Source organism: Bufo gargarizans, chromosome 2 (assembly GCF_014858855.1).
Source record: "Bufo gargarizans isolate SCDJY-AF-19 chromosome 2, ASM1485885v1, whole genome shotgun sequence".
Lineage (NCBI taxonomy): Eukaryota > Metazoa > Chordata > Amphibia > Anura > Bufonidae > Bufo > Bufo gargarizans.
In genome coordinates this window covers 269050050-269071402 of record NC_058081.1, presented here as the reverse complement: position 1 = coordinate 269071402, position 21353 = coordinate 269050050, and the positions used below count along the sequence as shown (strand labels likewise).

Genomic DNA, 21353 nt, shown 5'->3' with positions numbered 1-21353 from the left:
GGCCAGGTAAGATGACAATGCAGGAACCTGGCCCTGTCAATCAGGAAAAAGAGGGTGAGGCTGGAAGAAGAAGAAAGAGAATGGATACAAAGGTTGCTTGGACCACCTCCATTGAACTTAAAGGGATTCTCCAGGAATTATTTAAAATGGCCACCAGCAATCTGTCCTAGAATGTAAACAAGACTGGTTGCCTCCAGTTGCAGAGCTGCCTCCAGGGCTGAGGGAGCAGGGCCTTACTACACTGCTCTACAATAGATGGTAATGATGTGAAGCTACCTATGATATGCCATCATGGCTGAGCAGCCCAACAGGAAAACTGATTACTATGTAATATATGCAAGTGCGAAAGTATAGTGTGTACTATGGCCCTGCCCCAAACCGCCCTAGGGAACTTTGCAGTGTTGGCAACCAGCCCCGCTCACATTCTGGGACCTGTTGCTTGCAGCCATTTTAAATCATTCCCAGAGAAACTCTTTAACAACTCTTTTGCATATGGATTAAATAATGTAAAGGTGAAATCTCAGGCACTTTCTAAATTTCCACATTGTTCTTTAAAAAACAATTTTCTTTTTTATTCTCCAGTTTTTACGTCATTTATTTATTTTTTTGCCCGCCCAGATGCATTTATACAGAGATACAGATTCCATCCTGGTAGAAAGACTAGGGGAAACAGATTTGCAAACTGATGGTCATCTCACATTTCTTTTGTCATATGAATTCTGTCTCCCAGTCAACGGTGGCCCCAATCATATGTGTATAGAAATTGTAGACAAGGACACAATTTACAGCTATCACATGTAATCATGGTATTGCTAGAATTCTTCTTCTTCTTCTGTTTTGTTAATGTCAGCAGATTTCTGATCTCATCAGCTTTAGAAGTGGATCTTGTTCTAATTAGGAATGTGAACCATTGCATTCTTTTATAAATGGGGTTATGGGCAGACACATTTTCTTCTGCTTTGGCATTAATCACTGTCTTGTAATATTCCGATTAACAGAAACCTTGTAAGAACGGATTCCTTCTTGTGATAGAGGATCTGAATCCACAGAATCCTGATAAAGTGAGATGTATAATCTTTGTGTATTGTTCATTCAGTTTGTAACCTCTGTTTGCAGAGCAGCAGAACAAAGCTCTGTTTAGTGAAGCTGTCATTCTGCAGTAGGACCTATACACCCTCCCACCACAACTCCTGGACTTGCTGGCCAATAGGAGTTATCCCTATGGATGCATTGTTATTCCTTAGACTTCTGGCCAATCACAACAGGAATTCCATTGTAACGAAACACACTGTACTGGGGGAATGGCAAAAGTACATATAATGAAAGAGAAAGATCTCACCTAAAGCAGAAGGACTGGTCCTCCTTGTCTCCATTCATGTGAGCATCAGATCCCAAGAACATCTGACATCCAGATATTATTACATCCAGGAATGATTGCGTAGAAGAGTCAGATACACTGAAGACATATCTGAATTAATTTGCCAACTAATACTGAAGTTTGAGGAATAAATGTGCAGGAGATGGAGAAGGCGACTTCAGTTGGACTATGTCATGTATGTGTCCTCCTGACTATATTCATGGCTATGTTCCCATGCTCACAAGGAAACTGGATGTAGGTATTTTTTGCTTTTCCTCTATTTCTACCATGCTTGTGTTCAGTAATGTTCCTTATTGCACATTGATGCTCTCCTTTGCTTCTCTTTCTATGAGTTGTGCCTGGAATGAAGTGTTGCACATCTGCATACACCATGCTGCTAAATACACAATTACTGCTGCCAGGTCCTCCTTGCTGTGGTCTCCTCCATACTGTAGCTCACTGTTTACACATCAGCTTTCCTGCTATTAAGCAGAATAAACTAATACACAGCATTCCCAATCACAAGTTCCTACTCCCAAACAATAAGGACCTTCTCTTCCATGCACATCTGGATTCTGCAAACAAAATGACACTTCTCAAATGTGTTTACAGGCGGCTCTGAAATATGATAAACACATTGAAATCAAGATTCATGGCAAGTTCAGTCTGTCGAAATACCAAGCCGATCCTCTGGGGTTCGGGTGCCTGATAATCTGCTTTATTCCTAAATCTGTATACATACATACATCTGCAATATATGATGTGTTCACACAACCTCATATCTGGTATATCAATGTACCTATTTTATGTTAATGTTTATGTTAAAATATTGTATTCCTTTGCATAGATTTGTTCTGTTTTTTGTCTTTTTTGTGTACTGGGTAAATTTCTTCTATTTTTCATATATCAACAGTTTAGGAAAATGTTAACATAAAACTCCAAATTACAAGACACGTTATAATATAATATATAATAAGCTGTATATAGCTATTGTTATAATATATGAACCTTTTCTCTCTCTATATATAGCATGATGTTTGACACTTACTGTGGTACTACAGTAGTAAAGAAACTGCAGTCATGTACTGTACCAGTACCAATGGGGTATAAATTTCACCGCCCAGCTGTCTCCCAGTCATTTGTTGCATGTCTTTTGATTCTGGATTAACTAGATTACTATGTGATGGTGTGATACCTTATCTGGATCATGTCTTTTATGTATTTGCTAAGCCTCTAGATTCTTTCAGCATTTGTTAGCTCATGTGGACTGTTTCCATTTGTTCCTTTGTTCTCCCTTTTGATGCTGAATTTTTAAGATGTGCCAAGCAAGGCTATACATATCCCCATCACTTTGTTGGTCACAGTGGATTTTCTTCCCCCATAGTTTGTAGTCAGTGGAAGGTATAAGTCATAAATATCATGGCACATTCTTACTGCTCGTTAGTAAATTGTCCGCATGTTATCACTAAGGTCTGAAGAATTCAGGGCTATATTTGTTAAGTAGAGCTCAGCCATTAATTCTGGACTTTGAGAAATTCTGGAGATCTTGGATACTTCTAGAGAAGGAAAATAGGTGTTGGAAGAATAAAGAGAAATGTATTATTTTTAATACATTTGGTTAAGGTAAAGTGTATGGCCTCTAGGTTTCAATGAATTTAGATATAATGTTAAATGTGTTATAAAATTGCTGTGAAAAGGTTCATGAAATTCAATCTGTTCCTCACAGAAAATCTGTAACAGAAGAAATGAGAAGTAACCACTTACATGCTGTGTAGTCATGTAATAATTTTCTAGCTATTTCACACATTTTTGTCATTTTAATAGAAAAAGTAGAAATTCAGTGTTTGGTAGCTATGCCCACTTTGTATTAGTAGAAATTGCCCATTCTCAAGATATTTAGAAAAATATTGATTACAATTTTTTGGCCACTGGTTTACTAAAAATCATTGACTTTTTTTTCTTTGCCATTTCTTATGAAATTTTAATTAGTCTTCTAATATGATGTGAAGAATTCAGTGTCATACTAGGTCATAGCTGATCTACATAAGCGTACAGCAATTATTAAGCCTTAAATCTCAGTGAGTTTGATGATTTGTGGTTCTATAGAAGCTGGAAAGTTCCAGTTTGTTTCTCAGTGCCATGCGGCAGAGTGGACTTCCAGACGCTACTCACAGGACCTCTTTCCATTCATCATACTGTAACTTCATTACAGCCTTTTGATGCTGAAAGCTAATGGACTATGAAGGCAAATCTGAACACCATAGGCAAACATAGCAGTATATATGCTTTTTGGTGGTTATTTTATCTTGTGCTTTCTTGGGGAACAAGAATTTTCGTCCAGGCCGTTCCAGTCATTCACTGCAGAAGTAGCATTGAAAATGTCTCATACGTGTGACATAGTACAAAACAAACCAAGAGTACATAGATATAAAAAAAAAAGTCTGTACCTTTGTAACATGCGCCAAAAATATCAACCACTGTACGTTTTTGATACATTTGCCAGATCTTCATGAAGAACACTTCTCTCTAGAGATGTTACTCCATTTATTATATTCCACTCTGTACTGGACTATGATGGCACCTTTTTAGTGACTTTAAAAAAAAATTGCAGTTTATAGAACTGGCATTCACTTAATTAACATAACCATGCCAACTTTTCAAGCAAATATAGAGTATCCAAAATACTGCTTCCCCATTGTTTAGAATTCAAGGCTGGATTTACAGAAATGGATTGAAGCAGACTTAACCCAGACAGGTCTGGTAAATGCAGTAGCTATGCCTGAAAAGTGCACAAGACAAGTTGTTAAAATCCAGAGAGACTGTGCTAAGAATGCAGTGTCATTAGGTCAGTGCCATAAAGAGGACAGGGACCTTTTGGAAATGATATACCACAAATAGGGGAGTTTTGCAACTTGAAGAAAATGCTAAAACTCTAGGCACCCTGCTGGTTTCAGGTGTATAATATCATGTAAAATGCACACACCAAGGTGCTGGGTACTTGACAAGATTTCAATCAAATAATATCACAGTAATTAAGTATAATCTAACCTCCAACATCCATCTATCCTTAAAAAATGGAAAACAAATGTTTTGTAATTGAATTTTAATATTTTAATAGGGATAAGGCTTTCCTTTACGCGGACAAATATTCCCTGTCCTAACTTTGTGTCTATACTCTGCCCTGGTCAATGCAGAGTGGCTTGTTGGCACCCCCTCCCTGATATCTGGTACAGGGGGCAGACGTCCCATCAGCCTATCCCCCTCTTACTTGTACCCCTGAAGTAGGCCATAGACCCCAACAAAGAGCACAGTAGATAGGAAATAGGGAGCATGTGATTGAAAAGGACTTTTTATAAATCAATTGCTATTGGAAAATAATTTACTTAGGATAAAATCTTCATTCAGCATGGAACAATGGAGTAAGGGAATATCCTCCAGGTGAGGCACATTTGGGCATTTTGTGCACTCAACGACCTGTTGATGTTGAACCATTGCCACTGGAGAGCAGGCACTTGAGATGTCTACATACTGTAGGACTTGTCTTACATGAGATAATCACTCTCCATAGAGATCCTGCTCTGCTCCTCCATTATATCTGGGCAAAGTTGGACAACAGGTACCCAGTGCAACAGGTTCTGCCCACGATGTACATGCATACAGCGCTCAGTGTGACTATACATTGGTACTCGAAGAGTCAGATACGAGTAGGAATATCTCATTGTAACAGGCAGGACATAGTGTTTTGAAGGACTGTTCCTGATAGCTGACATTTATATGACTTCTGGTATGGATAATTATTGCCAACAGCAGTGGGATCCTATTTGAGCTGTAAACATATTAAAGCAGGCCGTTGTGATTATCTACTACCACTCCCTCTCCTTTGGTTTTATTACTATGGTACAGAGACATAGGCTGGGTTCACATCACATTTTTCCCATCCTTTTAACATATACAAAAAACATATAAGTTAAACAGATGCCTCAGACTGATGCCATACAGTGGCATCCGTTCACTATAGAGTTCCATTGTAAAAAATAGAAAACGTATATGTTTTATTTACCGGACTGTGCAAGATGCAAGAACGTGGTGTGCTGCGTTTTTGTATTCTTTTTTTTTTCCTAACGTATATGTCAAACGGAGGCATGAAACGTGATGTGAAATTGACTTATTTGCCCACATCAACCAATCAGATTCCACCTTTCATTTTCAAAAGGAGCTCTGAAAAATTAGTCAGTTGGTGCAAATATCAAACTTATTAACAGTTGTTTATGGCAATTTCAGTATAATAAAAGATAGTTCTTAAAATAAAAGCTAGGTAAGCAAATGATATGTGCCAACATATGCCACAGTGCCGCACCCACCAGTATCAGTCCTGTACCCAATGAAGTCCACAATGTAATTTGTCTATTTCAGCGACCAAATTTATAGAAATCCAAGTGTTTGTTATTAGAGATGAGAAAAAATAAGAAATTAATGTGACCGTGGTGAGAACGTAAAAACTTCAGGCAGATGTTGACCTGGGTGTATTCAACTCATGGCCCCAGTGCTACAAAACAGCAGTGAGCCCCAAGTACACCCAGATCTGCCTTCCCTGCTGTCTGAGAAGAATTTATTTTAAATGCATTTCATGGAATAAATGAAATATGTGTGAAACTAAGTAAGTGTGTAACATTTCTAATTGCAGGTGGCTTGGTGTCACATCTTTTGGGGTCCCAGAGAAGTTAGGTTGCTCCAACCTTCCCTTAAATATACGGCAAAAGGATATGTGTAAAAAGAAGCCATATTTGCTATCCAGCATTCGTGAGGGAGCCAGGCTGGGAATTCAGGAGTGCAGAAACCAATTCAAACATGAAAGGTGGAACTGCTCGATTTCACCAGCTATGTACACGTCTAGCCCATCATTTTCACTCTCATTCTTGTCATCTTCATTAGCATCAGCTCATTCAATCTTTGGCTATGAACTGAGCAGTGGTAAGTTTCTGCACCATTACATTGCCTGAAATTTTCATCTACAAATTTTATGGTCCACAGTTCATTTCACTTTTTTTGTCTAAAAGTCAATTATATGTTACCTAAGTAGGGTTGAAACATTTTACAAATCACTGACTAGTAAAGGGTCAGTAGATTTGACTAAACTAGATATGGCTGTATACCTTAACATCCACCTCATCGTGGGTTCCAGCACTTTTTTCTTCTTGTCCCACACATAGGTGAGGTGACACAGAATGGTGGACCTGACATGTCACTAGCATCTGGAGCTGAAACTAATGGCACCAACTGTGGGCCAAGAAAAAAAAAAATGCCTGTGCGAAAGATATGTGGCCAGTTTTAGTTCTAGGAGGATGTGACTGGTCCTCTTTAACATGAGTTCCAACATCCAAATATTTGCTATCATAAGGGCTCATTCACACAACCATAGGCCGTCCGTGCCCCTGCTGCGGACTGCAAATTGTAATGGCCGAGTGAGTCCTGTAGGTCGTCCATGCCTGTATTCAAACCCATTGACTTAAATGGGTCTGCAATCCGCAAGATACAGAGCGGTGCGGAGCGGAGGCACGGATCAAAAGCCCACAGAAGCACCTCTGCACTGTAAAAGATAGGACATGTCCTATCTTTTGCCATATATTGTGGATCGAGGACCCATTCAAGTCAAATTGTGGTCTGCAACACGGGCGCAGACAGCTTACAGTCGTGTGTATGAGCCATAAAGCAATGTTTTATTCAGTCAAGCATCATATATTAGTGAAGAGTCCACTACTCGATTGTTGTTGAACCTTCGATGAAGTGCCTTGGATTATTGGGGAACCCCTCCCAAACACATCCATTATTTATTGACCTCTCCAGGTAAGGATGTTTGAAGAATCGGGAGACATCAATCAGGAGAAGAGGGTGGGGTTTAGGAGGGGTTGCTGATGATAACGTAGGACACCTCAGATATGACAGAGCACCCAGTGGATCTCTTTCCCAGGCACTGTATGCTTGGCTTATCATAGCAAATACGAAATGTTTGAACTTGTTTCCCCGCCACCTCTTTACTAGGTGTTAAAGGGGTTTGCCATCATTATTGCAAAAAATTTAAATCAGGCATACATCATATGGTACATGACTTTTTTTTTTTTTTAACAAAGCTAAAACCAGCCTTGTACCTCAGATGGATCCACAGTTTCCCAGTCATTGTTCCAATTGCTCACGGTGTGTCCTTTATCACGAAATGTGTCCTTCCTGCTACAGCTTTCACACCCTATAACAAAAGATATGGCTGGCTTCAGATGAAGGATGGAACTGAACATGTGTGTCCACCTCAGCAAGGTGGATAGAGAGACAAGGAAAAGAACAAACAGCAGTTGGCAGTATATAGATACATCCTATTAAATAACCCAATACATCCATAACAAAGGTATTCAGGTGCTTGTTTGAAAACTCTAGCTTTTTTTTTTGTGGGACAACTCCTTTAAAAGTGCATGTGTGTCAAATCTGCCAACAGACTTCCTTTAAAATTTGGTAATGGGTCTGTTCTCACTACTGGTAAAGGGACACATATGGTTTTCTGAAATCTCCATTGTTGTGTCAAAGGAAGCAGGCCACCTTGCACTGTATGTAGTCTATACTCAGGTCAGGTCATGGTTTAAACATCTTACAACTGAATGGAGAAAGCAAGAGCAAAAACAGAGACCCTATAGTGCAGGGATGGCCAACCTGCGGCTCTCCAGCTGTTGTAAAACTACAACTCCTACCATGCCCTGCTGTAGGCTGATCGCTGTAGGTAGTGTGGGCATGCTGGGAGTTGTAGTTTTGCAACAGCTGGAGAGCCTCAGGTTGGCCATCCCTGCTGCTATAGTGTGTTGGGGATGCATAATACTCATGTACATCAATTGGCAATTTTGCTGAATTCATTCCCCAATTACACACACTATAAAACTTAAAAGTAATTTTTCTTAATTATCGATTAAAATGAAAAAAAAAAAAATAGAAAAACTGTAGAAAAATCCAGCCACGCAATAGTCACTCAAAAAGTTTGCAGTAATACAAAGCTTATTCTCAATTTAGTAGAGATACATAAGAAGCTACGTAGACAGAATAGAGATATCGTTCCCTGCATCAACTGGAAAGGTCTAAAAAGATTTGACATATCATTTCGCAGCCACTTTCTTTCATATTTGTTAAAACAACACTAATCTGCCGTGGCTACCCTGGGAACTGTTAAAAGATTCCTGCGTGTGGTTAAAAAGAGTACATTTTCCAATAAAAATACGGCTTCACTTGAGGAAACCGCAGTGTGATCTAATTGCAGCAAAAGGCAAACACTCAAGACTCTGGAGGACTGAGAACCTTTCTAAATGAAATAATTCATATGGAGAAGTCACAAGATCTCGCATGAGACTTTCTGGACTTGTTAGCTTTAAACGTGATGGATTTTATATCCACATCAGAAATGCTAATGGAGAGATTATGAACTCTGACTGTAGGCATTACATCAACCATTGGGTTGGCAGTTTTATATGGAACAGTAACATTTGTAGGTTGATACCAAAAAAAAAAAGAGCGGTCACGTCTGTAGAAATTATTCACAAGTTCACCTAAAGATCTCAAATGCTTCTATGCTTCTGTCCCCAAATGACAGATGGTATGGAGGACCATACATGCTATGTACAACTGCTTATAATTGGTCTCCAGGGACTAAACGTATGCACTAGGACAGAGGACACACCCTTTCAGCTGCTAGCATGAACCAAATCTAGCAGACCAATTGGAGCAATGAATGGGGAGATCTCTGGATCCGTATGAGGTACAGGGCTGGTTCTAGCTTTGTTAGAAAGAAACCGCGTTGTACTTTTAGTGATGAGTGGCAGGGGCTATATTCGAATTTGTGATATTTCACAAATATTTGGGCGAATATTCGTCATATATTCGTGAATTCATGTTAATTTTCTTGATTGAGAAAAATCAGCAATGTAATGTTTGCGTAATGCGCGCGAAATACAGGCGTGGCACACTTTTGCTACATTGTCCAAGCTGCTAGAAGTTTCCAGAGACTGGCGTTGGCAGAACATTAAAAATGTCTTTATAGGCAGTTAGAGTGCTCCAATATATTCACGATTGCGCTAATCGGCACTAATGATGCAAATATTTTGGCGCAATATTTTAGCAGGTCAGCATGTATGTGGGACAGCAGAACCTATCACACTACCTAACACACTGCACTGCAACAGCTACAATGTATCAGGATATAACCTACACTGACTATCTCCCACTAACTATCTGTATTATATATATAAGCTATCTAACTATCTATCTAATGTAGTGTGGAAAGCACAGAGCTCAGCAATGACACTGCTGTCTCTCTCAGAGCTTTAAAAAACTGTAGAAAATGGCTGGTGGGGAGGTTCCTATATAGTAAGGGGGAGGCAACTTTCCTATTGGTTGCTAGGGATGTTGCTAAGCTCTGACAAAGACATTGCAGCCTTCTCATTGGCCCACAAGCAAGAAGGGAGGGTACTGATGAAAAAAAAATCTTGAATATTCGAAATTACGAATATATGTCACTATATTCTAAATATTTGCGAATTCTCAAAGTGCCGATATTCACGATTAATATTCGTGATGTAATTATTCGTGCCCAACACTATTTATGATGTCTTTTTCTTCTTTCTACAATAATCATGGGATAACCCCTTTAAGTCCCACACAGGTCTGCCACATACTTTTATGCATTTATGTTGTGCTGAGAGCAGTAGTTCATTTATTGCCTACTTTTCTATTTCAGGGACCAAAGAAACAGCATTCATCTCCGCAGTGACAGCAGCAGGTCTTCTACACTCCATAACCAGGTCCTGCAGTGCTGGTAATATGACCGAATGTTCATGTGATACAAGCCTTCAGAATGGTGGCTCAGCCAGTGAAGGATGGCACTGGGGAGGCTGCTCAGATAATCTTCAGTACGGAATGTGGTTCAGCAGGAAATTCCTTGATGCCCCTTTCAGAAACATAACTGGAAAAGAGTCAGATATTCTTAGTGCAATGCACTTACATAATAATGAAGCTGGGAGGCTGGTGAGTAGAATGAATCACTCATGTGAAGATTAGACTATAAAAGCAAGATGTTGAGTGGGATGTTCAGGAAAATTTTTAAATCATTGTATGCAGAGCATTAAAATAAACTAACAAAACTATTGATCCTTAACGGCTATGTACACCTTTGGGGCAATTTGTTTTATTATTGTATTGTATTCATTTTGAGCTAAAATCATTTTTAAATTGGTCTTTATTACAAATATGGAACCTTCTTATCTCTGCTCTCTGACTGTCACAGACATTCCCGCGACAGGTGGTAGGAGATCGGCGAGACTGGCAACACGTAGTTTGATCTGACATGTTTTCTGTTTGGATCAAATGACGTCTGTGTTGTTTCTGGTTCTTGTCCCACCTTCTTTCCCCGGGTGTGGCTATTAGGGTCATTTAACCTTCTCTATTTATAGTTGTTTCTCCCACATTGATGTGTGGTTTATAGCTTCTGTTTGGACCTTTGGATAGTTGGATCTCGGCTGAGTTCCTGGTGTTTCCATTGCTCCTTTGAAGTTAAGTTATTCCCTTCCCTTTTGTATTTTGTTTTGGTTCTGTGTGTTGCATTTCCCTATTGATTGTATTAGGCCTGAAGGAGACTCCTGTTCGTCCTTACTTTTGGAGGAACAGGTAGTCTCGTCCCTGCCATTAGTACCAGGGTCCTATAGGGCTTGATAGGACTCTAGGTATTCCTGCGTATGAACTCACCTACCATACTGGTAGTCAGTCAGGATTTTATTTAGGGTTCTCACTAGGAGGTGTTCATCTTCCTTCCCTAGTTCTCAGGCCTGATTCCCTGTTCCCCCCTTCCCTCCTATGCTCAATGTGGTGTTTCCCTCCCACACCGAAGCGTGACACTGACCTTATAAATACTTATTATAGCTCGGTTATTATCTTACTGATAATAAAGTGGCTTAAATAAGTATTAATGACCTCTCAGTAAATTAGAGATAAGGATTATTAGATGATCACAAACTGTTAACCTTTTGTGATAGAACGGCTCAATACTTTTAATAAAGACCAATGGGAAAAAATTATTTTTACCCCAAAATGAGTAAAATGCAATCATAAAAATACTGGTGTACATAGCCTTTAAAGGGAGTCTGTCACCTCAGTTTCCTATATTAAACTAATACCAATGAACACTATGTGTAAAAATACCTTTCATTCCTTTGTAGGTGTCTGCATCCTGCAGATAAAAAACTGTGATTGATCTGTACATGAGGCACCAAGTGCCCGGTGAACATTTTCAATTTTTCAAAGAGCCAAGGCCCACCACTCCTAACATATCCCAGCTCCTGTTGTCTGCAACCAAATCTCACACAGGTACAGACTACCACCCTACCTAAAAATTACAATACATACTGTCCTCATCTTCTGGTGGTCCTGTAGTGCGCAGGTTAAAAAGTATGCATTATAATCTGCAAATGCTGGTTAGACAAAAGTCTGTGCCCGTATAAGATTTGGATGTGGAGTACAGTGATGTTGGCAGGAGATGGGAAGGAGCTGAGATTGGTTAGGGCTAGCTGTTGGGCACTTTGATGAGCACTTGCTATCTGCCATATCAATCAAAGCTCTTTTAGGGAGTGACCCTATGGTGTGGCTGGCCGCATGAGACCAGATCACAAGCAGCAACCAATGGCTGGACTAGTTTGCAACAATTGTTCCAGCCATTGGTGGCCGTGGTTTGGTCCCATGCAGTCATCCACACTGTGGGGTCATACCCTTACTGCGGGATGCAAGCACTATAAAAGAGAAAGCAAGATATGTTTTACATGATGCAAAAGTGTACTGCAATGCAGTTAGTGTAATATATGAAATCAAGGTGACCGGATCCCATTAAGACAGGTACAGACATTATTTTATTTGTGGACAGGTCTTGCTTTCTAGGAAGTCTAGAGAAGTCTGAAGATAATGGTGCAAAATTGGTCTGACAGATAACTATTACGGCTGATGTGTAAAACACCAGCCATAATAAATGTCTCCTAAAGTTGGCAAGGTTGAAAAAAGACATGGATGCATCAAGTCCAACCTACAGTGGTGCTCGAAAGTTTGTGAACCCTTCAGAATTTTCAGTATTTCTGTATAAATTTAACCTAAAACTAAATCAGATTGTTACACAAGACCTAAAAGTAGATGAGTCAAAAATACTAGACTTGGTCATTTACTTATTGAGGAAAATGATCCAATATCAGAAGTCTGTGAGTGGGAAAAGTATGTGAACCTTTGCTTTCCGTATCTTGTGTGACCCCCCCCCCCCCCCCCCTTGTGCAGAAATAACTGCAACTAAACATTTCCAATAATTGTTGATTAGTCCTGTGCATTGGCTTGGAGCAATTTTAGTCTATTCTTCCATACAAAATAGCTTTAACTTCTGTTGGATTAAGGTCAGGACTTTCACTTGGCATTCCAAAACTTTAACTTTAGTTCTTCTTTACCATTCTTTGGTAGAACAACTTATGTGCTTAGGGTCACTGTCTTTCTGCATAACCACGTTCCCTCAAGATTCAGTCACAGACAGATCTGTTCTAACATTTTCCTTTGGAAGTTGCTGAATTAGGCCCAATGCACACACCATATGTTTTTCGGTCCACAAATCGCAGATCCGCAAAATACAGAGTCTGTGTGTCATCCGCATTTTATTTGCAAACCCATTGTTTTCAGTTGGTCTGTAGTCCCCATTTTGGGGATGTTGTCAGTTTTTTTTTCGAAATGGACATATGGATATGGAAAGCACATGGATGATTAGTGTGCTTTCCACTTTCATATGTCCCTTCCACAAAAAAGGTACATGTCCTATACTTGTCTGCAAAATGTGAACCACAGACCTATAGAAATCAATAAGTCCCCCAAAAATGCGGATGCAACATGGTTTGCATCTATATTTTGTGGATCCATGATTTTCTGACCACAAATTTGACATGATGGTTGTTCCATCAATGATGGCAAGCCATCCTGGCCCTGATGAAGCAAAACAGGGCTAAACCATGATACTACTACCATTGTGTTTCACAGGTGGAAGGAGCTTTTTATGCTGGAATGAAGTTTTTTTTTTTCTTTCTACAAATATAAAACCTCTCATTTATACCAAAAAGTTCTATTTTGGTCTCATCCGTCCAGCAATTATTGCTCAATAGCCTTCTGGCTTCTCTAGGAGATCTTTAGCAAACTGGAGATGGGCAACAATGTTCTTTTTGGATATCAGAGAGTTTTGTTCAGTGTTCTCCTGATGGTAGACTTATGATGAATATTAACAATAGCTAATGTGTGAAAGTGGTTATCTTAGGTAATAATGATCTTGAATTTCTTCCATTTGAACACAAACTGGCCCTGGATTGACAGAGTCTAGACTCTTGAGAGAAGGTAACCTTTCCAACCTGACGAGCATCAACAACTCCCGATTGATCATGCCATTGATTGAAAACACCTAACTGTAACCTTCAAATTATCTGCTAATCCTTTTGCCACTTTCAGACATATGATATTGGATCATTTTCCTCAATAAATAAATAACCAAGGTTAATATTTTTGACTAATTTGCTTGATTTGATTATCTTTATCTAATTGTACTAAAATCTGATTTTTATGCAGAAATATTGAAAATTCTGAAGGGTTCACAAACTTTCAAGCACCACTGTAAAATCCTACAGTGATGAACCAGAGAAAGGTTAAAAAAAAAAAAAAACACTATAAAGCAGATGCCAATTGCCCCATATTAAGGGAGAAAAATTCCTTCCAACTTTTTCCATTTTCCACCACTAACTCCAGTTTGGAAAAGTGTCCATGGTTAGCTATGTTAATGAGTTTCATTCCAAATTTATGACTAGGGCTTTTTTTTTTTTTTTTAAGTAGCAAAAAAAAGTCCAATAGCCACTCAAGTAGGGGTTGATGCAGAAAAATGAAGTAGCATTTTTAGACAGAAGTGTTTGGTTTAAAAATGCACCAAAATTAAGAAATGTGTGTCATTTGATAAATTTGATGCAAAGTATGCCAACGCAGATTCAAGGAAAACTGACTTCAATTATTACCCTCATGATGAATTCCACCCATACACCGCGCAACAATGATTTTGCTACTGAGATAAAAACACGTGATTTATACTAAAATGAGCATGCTGATTCCAAATATAAACTCGGAATTTGCCTGACACGTCTAGATTTTAAGTTATACATGCAAAGCCTATTCAGTTATATTAACCCTTTCCCGACATATGACGTAATAGTACTTCATGACGGCAGGTGTGTTCCTGTATTTTGATGTACTAATACGTCATGGTGATCTGGCGGGCACCAGAGCGGTGCTCTTCTGATCACTGCAGGGGCCCGGCAGCCCCTGGTAGCTGGGCCCATGCTGTATCTGCTGGCATCGCTATACGAGCCGATGCCGGCGGATTAATCCCTTCTATGCCGCGATCAGCGCTGACCGCGTCATAGAAGGGATTTGCGGTGGCTGAGGGAGCCCATCGGGTCCCCGCGCTGCTGTGGTGGGAACCCGATGGGTGATATACACTAACAGGTGCCTAGGAGACCCAGCCTGAAGCTGCGCACCCATAGAAGGCCGTGCAAGGCATTGGGCAGCCTCTGAACGGCATCAGGAACTGTCTTCTACGGGTGCCCAGGAGATCCAGCCTCAGGCTGGGTCTCCTAGGCAACCTGTTAGTGTATGAATCAGTGTAATACACTAACAGGCAATGCATTACAATACAGATGTATTGTAATGCATTGCAGAGGGGATCAGACCCCCAAAAGTAAAGTCCCAGAGTGGGACAAAATAAAGTTAAAAAAAAGCAAAAAAAAAAAAAAGAGTTTTTAATTAAAAAAATAACATTTCAAGTAAAAAAACAAAGAAAAAAAAAACACCCCTTTCCCCTGATTTTATATACAAAAATAGAAATAGAAATAAAAATAAAATACACACATATTAGGTATCGCCGCATCTGTATAAATATATCACATAATTTTTCCCGTCCGATAAACACTGTAAAAAAATAAAAAAAGTGTTTAAAAAAAGCCATTTTTGTCACCTTACATCACAAAAAGTGCAACACCAAGCGGTCAAAAAGGCTTATGCCCCCCAAAATGGTACCAATAAAACCGTCACCTCATCCCGCAAAAAAAAAGCTCCTACATAATAGCCCAAAAAACAAAACAAAAACTATAGCTCTCAGAACATGGAGACACTTAAACATCATTTTTTTGGTTTAAGAAATGCAATTATTGTGTGAAATAAAGTGAAATAAATAAAAAAAGTATACATATTAGGTATCGCTGCGTCTGTAACAACCTGCTCTTATGGGAAATGTTAAGTAATAAATATTTTATGAGGTATCACTTTCTGTTTTAAAAGAAGAGAAATAGAAATTTTTGGTAAATTTGGGATTTTTTCATAGATAAAGGTGAAATATATTGACTCAAATTTATGACTCTCATGAAGTACAATGTGTCACGAGAAAACAATCTCAGAATGGCTTGGATAAATAAAAGCGTTCCAAAGTTATTACCCCATAAAGTGACACGTCAGATTTGCAAAAAATGCCCTGGGCAGGAAGGTAAAAACTAGCCTAGGGTAGAAGGGGTTAATGCATTATATTGGAGATATTCCAATGGACATGTCCAGATCTGTCCGGAAGCAATCAGGCTGATGTCAGCAGTAAGTATATAAGGCAAGCTGGACAGATTTTGATAAAGTGATCTGTTATAGTGCTATCAGTTTTTAAACTTAAAGGGAACCTGTCATGTGGATATTTGATTATAATCTAACTAATTATATACAATCATTAACTACTAAAAAGTGCCTTAGATGTATTCACTTACTGGTGTGACAGATGGTTACCTCATAATATACACACAAAGATGCCGCATGCTAATGAGCTGATTGGAGTCCAGCGTGATGTCATTGAGTCCAGCGTATATTTAATTCAGAGATATAGCCACTCCCCTGCCCACCTGCTGCTGATTCCTATGGAAACAAACTGTCACTCAGCAGCAGGTGGGCAGGGAGAGTTAGGAGCTCATGAATATTCATGACTCATCATTATCAGATGGAGCTTTTCAATACAAGATGTTGGCAGATTGACTGGGTCAATTAAAGATAGTGACCCAGCATTTTGCTAAGAGAATCAGTCATTATTTATGTTGCCCTTAGTTAGGACACCATAAAACTGGTGACAGGTTCCCTTTAAGATGGATAAACACAAATGTGTTAATGATCCAGACAATTCCTGATGCATATGTGGCAAATACACTACTTATGATTAGCGCAAGAATGCATTTGTGCTAGTAGCAAACTATGCTGAATTAGTAGACAACATGCCTACAGCATATGAACATCTTGGCTGCCGAATGTCATTGAAAGTGCATATGTTACATTCCCATCTTGACTTTTTCCCACCCAATGTGGGACATGTAAGTGACGAACATGGAGAGCGGTTCCATAAAGATATTTCTACAATGGAGAACAGGTATCAAGGTCGCTGGAATCCCAATATGATGGGGAACTACTGCTGGTTTTTCAAATGGGAAAATATGACCATTCACAAACGCAAAACCAGATGCCTGAAGCACTTTTAACAGTACTGGGCCTTGCTCAAGTAAGACTTTTAAACTGAAAAACTAGACTTTTAGAAATGTTGTTATTCCCTTACATTTTCATACACTGTTTACTACGCATGATGTAGATCAGGAAATTGCTGGAGTAAAACTAGTTCTGTTAAAAATTATTCAACGCTTTCCAAGTGCTTAATTTATTTAGGCATACTTATGCAATGCTAAATTTCGTGATGCGTTACAACAATTCTGACTTCGGATTTGTAATCCGCACACTCAATTTAGTATAGGACAAATGGTTTTTGCCCAGTAGCAGACGAAAAGTTTATTTTTGTTGTTGCGTGGTGATCTGCAATATTTTAACATTCAAGTAAGGCATCTCATTTTTCTGACAGTAAAGAATCCTTGTCTGAGGATGGTGACCATTTCTCTTCTAGATGTAGAGGATACTCCTTGTCATGGGTGCAGGCCTAGGAATAAAAAGACCATCATGAAGATCATGAAGGATCTCTAATGCCTATTCATGTATATGTACATTGCAATTAGATTTCCCCTAAACCGTCTTATTTTCCAAACTGACTACGTTTGGTAACCTGGCTTGGTACAGAGAGTCACCCCATTCCCTTAATTACTAAAAGGGGTATTTCGTTTACAAGCTATCCCCTATTTATTGGATAGAAGTTAACAGCTAATAGCAGGGACCCCCACCAAACGATACATCATACAGTTGCCTCTCCTGTAGTCAACACTAATGATTAAGGATTTAAAAATGTATTGTTCTGACTTCATAGAACTTGAATTTGCTTCTGATGCTTGTGGATCTGTTTCATTAGGCAGTGGCTAAGCTGATGACAGTCGACTGTCGCTGTCATGGAGTCTCCGGTTCCTGTGCTGTGAAAACATGTTGGAAATCTATGTCTTCATTTGAAAAGATTGGAAGTTACATAAAGGACAAATATGAAAACAGCATCCAGATATCAGATAAGATGAAACGGAAGGTCCGCAGGAAAGAGAAGAATCATCGGAAAATACCCATCAGGAAAGAGGACCTAGTTTACACCAACAGATCCCCTAATTATTGTGTAGAAGATCAAAAACTTGGAATATCTGGGACCCATGGTCGAGAATGCAACCGTACCTCTGAGGGACCAGACAGCTGTAATCTACTGTGCTGCGGGAGGGGGTATAACACACATGTAGTCAGACATGTGGAGAGATGCGAGTGCAAATTTGTGTGGTGCTGCTATGTACGCTGCAGGCGCTGTGAAAGTATGACGGATGTTCATACTTGTAAGTGAGGAGTAAAATGAAAAAATATAATGACCTAATATAGTTAGAATAAATTAATTATTATCTGTATGGTCATCTATGCCAAACAAATGATACTGGTTCTAGGTTGGTTTGATAGGGAGTGGGTTGCAAGATATGTATGACACCATTAACTAGGAGATCTGAAGATGGCTAATTAAAACTCAGATATCTTAAATACTACAGAAACCAGTATTTACTGTAGAGAGCTGGAAGAGACTATCAGATTCTTTTAGGAAAACTAGCACAGACATGGTGTGGAGATCTGGTAAGTATTAGTTTCCTAAATAGGGCCCATTATATTCCAGATAATTAAAGATTTCTATTCATATTATTAGTTTAAAATGAGCCATAACTTGGCATGAGTGCTATGCCCACAGTGCATGGATGCATATGTTGAGTATATGCCACGGGAAAGCTCCCAGCCCACTTATCAAATGTATCCATTCACTCAATGGACACCATTGGGCTGGTATATGACATTTTAGCTTTACTCTATACAAACATGGGAGTCTTCCGTCAGAGGTATACATTGGGAAATCCTCCCAAATAGAGACGTATGAATCGATTTATACAAATAAGTTTGCTTGAGCGGTGAGGGGCTGGCCCTGCTGCTCAAGAGGCTTTCCTCTCTCCCTCGATTGACAGGACCAGACATCTCATCTGTCCCTGTCAGTCTCAAGACAGCGCCATTGCCCCAAGTAGCGTCACAAGCGCAGGGGCTTTGCTGTTGGTACCTGAGCAGCAAGGATGCCGACTGTACATGGGCACGGGTGTATATTAGATTACTTTTAGTATACACAGGGCCAGATTTACAGGACATGCTTCCCTAGGCACTGGGAATATAAAAGCCTTCATTCAGTCAATGTGCTGCACCTTTTGTTTGCAATAGTATTAACTATAAATAACGGTGCCATAAAATGACAACATAAAAATACTACAAATAATAGTTTCTTTCCGTGCACCAATGCAGTGTTCATGTGCTCCAACACATTATGATACAGTAAGCTGGAACACAATAAGCAGCAGTGTCTATAGGTCCCCATTTCTGCATAGATAAACCTATTGGTTGCTGCACATCCCCCACAGGGGCGAAGCTAAAGGCTCATGGACCCCACATTTACCATCACTGGCAAGATTTGTGATCAGGGCATTGAGGGGCCTGGGAACTGCTCCCTCTAAGCTGGACAATAGAGAACCACATCATATTCAGTAACCAGTAACATATAGTGCCTTAGTACTTAAATATGAAGTATCCAGCTATAAAGGCCCATATAGTTTCCAGGCAAATAGTAGCATGCATATCTAATGCAGTGAAAAAAAAAATCGATATCCCTAGTGGTCTAGGTATACTTGGTGTCCTAGAACAGTGACGGAGTACTTTCAGCATCCCTGTTGGTCTTGGGAAATACAAAAATTAAAGTAAAGATACTTGGTGGTTGAAGGCAGTGCTGTAGGGACCATTGGTGTCTAGGACAGTGAAGGGGTTAATGTCAGTATAGCTGGTGGTGTAGAGCAGTAAAAGGATTAATTCCAGTTTCCCTGTTGGTCTAGGGCAGTGAAAGGGTAAATGTAATGATTAGAGGTTTAAAGTTAATGTTAATATTCCTGGTGGCGGGCAGAGAAAAGGTTAATGCTACATTCCTGGGATGCAGTGGTTATTTGCCTCTCCAGACTCAAGCATTGACCTGGCTATTACTTTCTATTTCCTTCTTAGACTGATCATAGAGATAAGTGCAGGGAGGTGATAGAGAAAACTGTGCAGCTATGACTTCTCCTGCACAGTTCTCTCTATGATCAGGCACAGGGATTCAGGAGTGCTCTGCAGAATCAACATTAGTGTGGTGAGGGGAGCCCCTGACTTCAGAGCCCAGTTACATCTGCAATGGCTGAAACCCTTATAGCTAACACCACTGTACCATCTCCTATGTTGCTGGCACTGGACTTCTTATCCACTGTCCAGTATAAAAAATAATTGAAAACATAACATAACGTCATGCACCCACTTGCATGATGTAACTTATTGTAGAACTGTCCCTAGTTTTCCACATTGATTCTTCACAAAATGAAGTACAATATTGACTGAAAAGAATATTACAATTTTTAAAACAAATAACAAATCCAATAAACAATACAAGCCATTTTGTATATATAAATTAAATGTTCTATTTTAATAAATAATATTTTGTACAGTCAACATGTGAATATACATCCTATAGGGTATATATTAGGGTTTTTATACTACTTAAACGTGTACATTTTGTAAATATTTAAATTATACAGTTCTCGCACTGGCTAGGAGTCGGAATGCTTATAAGGTAGCTATATCTATGTTTTGAAATTAAGAGCATCAAAAATGTGCCCTTTCAACCCCGTTCGTCCAAAAAAGCACTAAAACAAGGATAATCATCATTACATAGGTTTTTATATATTGCAAAAAACATATAACTTTTATTATAACTGATTCTATAGTTGATGTGTATTTTTTTTACATTTCCATTAAATGTTTTTGTGAAAAAAAAGTTGTGTTATTTTCATTTTTTATTCAGTATTCTAAGGGAATATGGGGGAGATTTATTAAGACCAGCGTTGTGTAATGTGTCTTGTACATGCATGAGATACACCACAATTATTAAGAAGCGCTCATGCAAACAAAGGTATGGCTGCCAGGCCCGTACTGCACATCTGACAGTCCTCACCACAAAAAAGTAGTGCACGGACAGAAAACCCACAGAAGCACTCCGTAGTGTCTTTGTTCCGCAACGTACCGTATCATCAGGATTGATCTATTCCGGCCAGGACCTAGAGTATTTTTCTTCTAAACATTCTGAGTCAGATCATGGAAGTCCCAGCCGCAGTAGACCACCTCCCACCCATGGCCCGTCCTCCTTTTCGAAAACAGGCATGGGTGTAGGAGAAAGCTAAAAACCTGCAAACTTGTCACAAACCATGACTTTGGTAATACTAATTTGTGACTATGAATTGCGATAAATGTCTCCCTATGGCACAAAGTTGGCTAATCCTATAGATGGTGTAAGCTTAGACAGGTTTATCAACGTGGCTCAGACTGGATGATAAATTTA

The 21353-nt window shown here is 39.3% G+C and overlaps 1 protein-coding gene across 1 annotated transcript; it reads left to right on the top strand.

Annotated features, from left to right (window-relative positions):
• Positions 1-1285: 1285 nt before the first annotated feature.
• Positions 1286-20722, top strand: WNT16 (Wnt family member 16). Its single transcript, XM_044276977.1, has 4 exons — positions 1286-1612; positions 6042-6328; positions 10122-10408; positions 17796-20722. Exons 1-4 carry the CDS (start codon positions 1521-1523, stop codon positions 18258-18260), a joined length of 1131 nt encoding a protein of 376 aa, XP_044132912.1. The 5' UTR covers positions 1286-1520; the 3' UTR covers positions 18261-20722.
• Positions 20723-21353: the final 631 nt, after the last annotated feature.